The sequence below is a fragment of the Plasmodium cynomolgi genome (assembly GCF_000321355.1).
Source record: "Plasmodium cynomolgi strain B DNA, scaffold: 0347, whole genome shotgun sequence".
In the NCBI taxonomy this organism is placed as follows: Eukaryota; Apicomplexa; class Aconoidasida; order Haemosporida; family Plasmodiidae; genus Plasmodium; species Plasmodium cynomolgi.
In genome coordinates, this window is record NW_004192859.1 from 1 (window position 1) to 2,418 (window position 2,418).

A 2,418-nucleotide genomic window follows, 5' to 3' on the forward strand; every position below is an offset into this window, starting at 1 on the left:
TCCTTTTTTTACTAAAAATAATATACTCTGCTTAAATCTCTCTCATTTTCTGTACATATCTTCTTATTATAATTAATACTTTTGCTTTGCCATGAATTTATTTAGTAATGCTTAAGCATTAATACATAGTTTGGTATGGTTTATATAAACCACCTAGTTATGCCTATCTAATTAATTATTATATGTTTTATCAATGAACATTTTTTTGTTGCTAATTAAGAAAAGAATTTTTACTGCACAACGGAAATGTATTTATTATTAAAACATTTAAAGATATAGCAATTTAGTAAAATTTTACAGACCACAGTACATTTTAGTAAAATGAAATAAAACAATATTTTTCAACATGTTTACAGTTTTCTGCACATGTTTATTCATGACTTTTCTCATTTTTGAATAATTCTTTTAGTGCAAACCCTTTTACACATTTTGAGCAGCTAAAGGTTGAATTTTTAAGCATTAAATAAATTATTTTGTAATTTCAGTCTATTCTTATAAGGAATATTTCTAGAAATTCTCTATTTTTAATCGTACTAGTTTGGCTACTCCTAATATTAGTATACAATAAATTATGTGCTTTTTGTGTGTTTCATTGTTGCATTTGCACTATTTTGATATGTAGATTGCATTTCCCCATTTGTTTTATTTTCTCATATTTAAATAAAATTAGAGCTATAATAAGTGTATTATACTCGCAAATGCAATGTTTACGGCTAATTAGACTAAAATAGTAAATTGCCCCATTATGTGTGCTTTGTAACAAAATAGTATGACAGAATAAATCGATCATCATGAATAGTGCTCTTTAAAGAGTCATCTTCTTATTCCACACCATTAACATAGCTTTGAAAATTTTTTTTATTTCTATATCGGGCACGTGAATTAAATCCTCCAAATGGTGTATAATAATAAAAAAATAACATAATGGAATAGTCAAAATAAACATATTTATTCTTTAATTGTAAATGTTTCCTCAAAATAAGGTCCAAGGGTGGTGTAAAATGTTTACATTTTAAAATATTTTTTGTATTTACCTTATACAATATAAAAAAAAAATATTCCCAACATTGAAAGAATAACTGCCGTTACAATATTTGAAGTTAAATAACGGCGATCTTCCTATTTTAGATAACATCTTAACAGAAGAAATGTATACTATATTAAGCTTATTTTCAAAGATTTTTTTTTTGATGCTTCTTGTTCGTTTTAAGTGAGTTGTGGGCTGTGTTATTTCTCCTCTGGTTTGGACTAAGATATACCGAGATTTTCCTATGGAGACTTCAAGAATGTTAAGAATTTTTGGAGATCCTTCATCGTTTAGATTAAGTTCTTTAATGATAGGTGTCGATGTATTAAGAGTTTTCCTTTATTTCATTTTGTCGTCTAAGTGTTTATATATGCTTTCACTAGGAGGCTTTTTTAAATCGCTAAATAAACTTAGAACTTTACTGTAACAGGGATTCAAAAAGGATTGAACCATAATTAATCCATATGATAATTTATTCATGATATTCTTGGGATGATAACTTTTATACTCCCTAATATAATTTGTACATGAATTAATTTCTTCATACTTTTGACAAATTGTTTTCCACAGAAAATATAATGGAATAGGAGTTCTAAGATATTCAAAACATTTTTGGCAAGAATAACCAGGATCTATAATACTAGCCTCCTTAATGATTTCAAACTCTTCAATGTAATCAAACAAAAACTTCAATTCTTCCATATATGTTATTTTATATAAATTTATGTCTGGGTTACACACATTATGTTGTGTGGTCGTTTTGTCTTTATTCATTATTAGCCATTCACTTTGAAGATTTGCAAAAAATGGTTGAGGAATTTAGACCATTATTATCATTTCCAATTTGTTTATATACTTCTTCATACAACCAATAATTGACACCATAAGAACGTTTGTTATTAATATTAGCTATATCCGTTATATTATCGAGAAATACTGATAAGTGTCTTTCAAGTTTGTAACATATATCTTTATCCCCAAAATATTCTTCAAGGTTATTTTTTATTATATCCCAGTATTTATCATTCTTTCCTCCAATTATGTCATTCTACAATTTATTATAATAAATAGCTGAAGTTATGTGATCTAACGTATGTACCTACATATTATAAAGTAGAATGCGTGTTAATATATAAAAAAGTATTATCATGAGAAAAAATTATCTTAACCTTCCTGTGGAAAATTATTGTTTGAACAGATTACACATCAATTATTATTTAAGATAATAACACTAGAGTATGTATTTTTTCTGGCGTTTACGAAAATTCTTTTATTATGATTCATAAATATAACACTTATGTATTATTTATAATTTTACTTTTTTTAATTTGATATGAAATTTTTACATTAATGTGGATGCTGAACAACAAAGGATGGACTAATATTTATTA

The 2,418-nt window shown here is 25.8% G+C and overlaps 1 protein-coding gene across 1 annotated transcript; it reads right to left on the minus strand.

Moving 5' to 3' along the window:
• Positions 1 to 1,366: 1,366 nt before the first annotated feature.
• PCYB_003740 (hypothetical protein) lies at positions 1,367 to 2,075 on the minus strand (the record flags this gene model as incomplete). Its single annotated transcript, XM_004227795.1, has 2 exons — positions 1,367 to 1,814; positions 1,894 to 2,075. Coding segments are annotated over 2 exons (630 nt in total), but the record flags the coding sequence as incomplete, so codon positions are not given.
• Between the last annotated feature and the right edge of the window lie 343 nt (positions 2,076 to 2,418).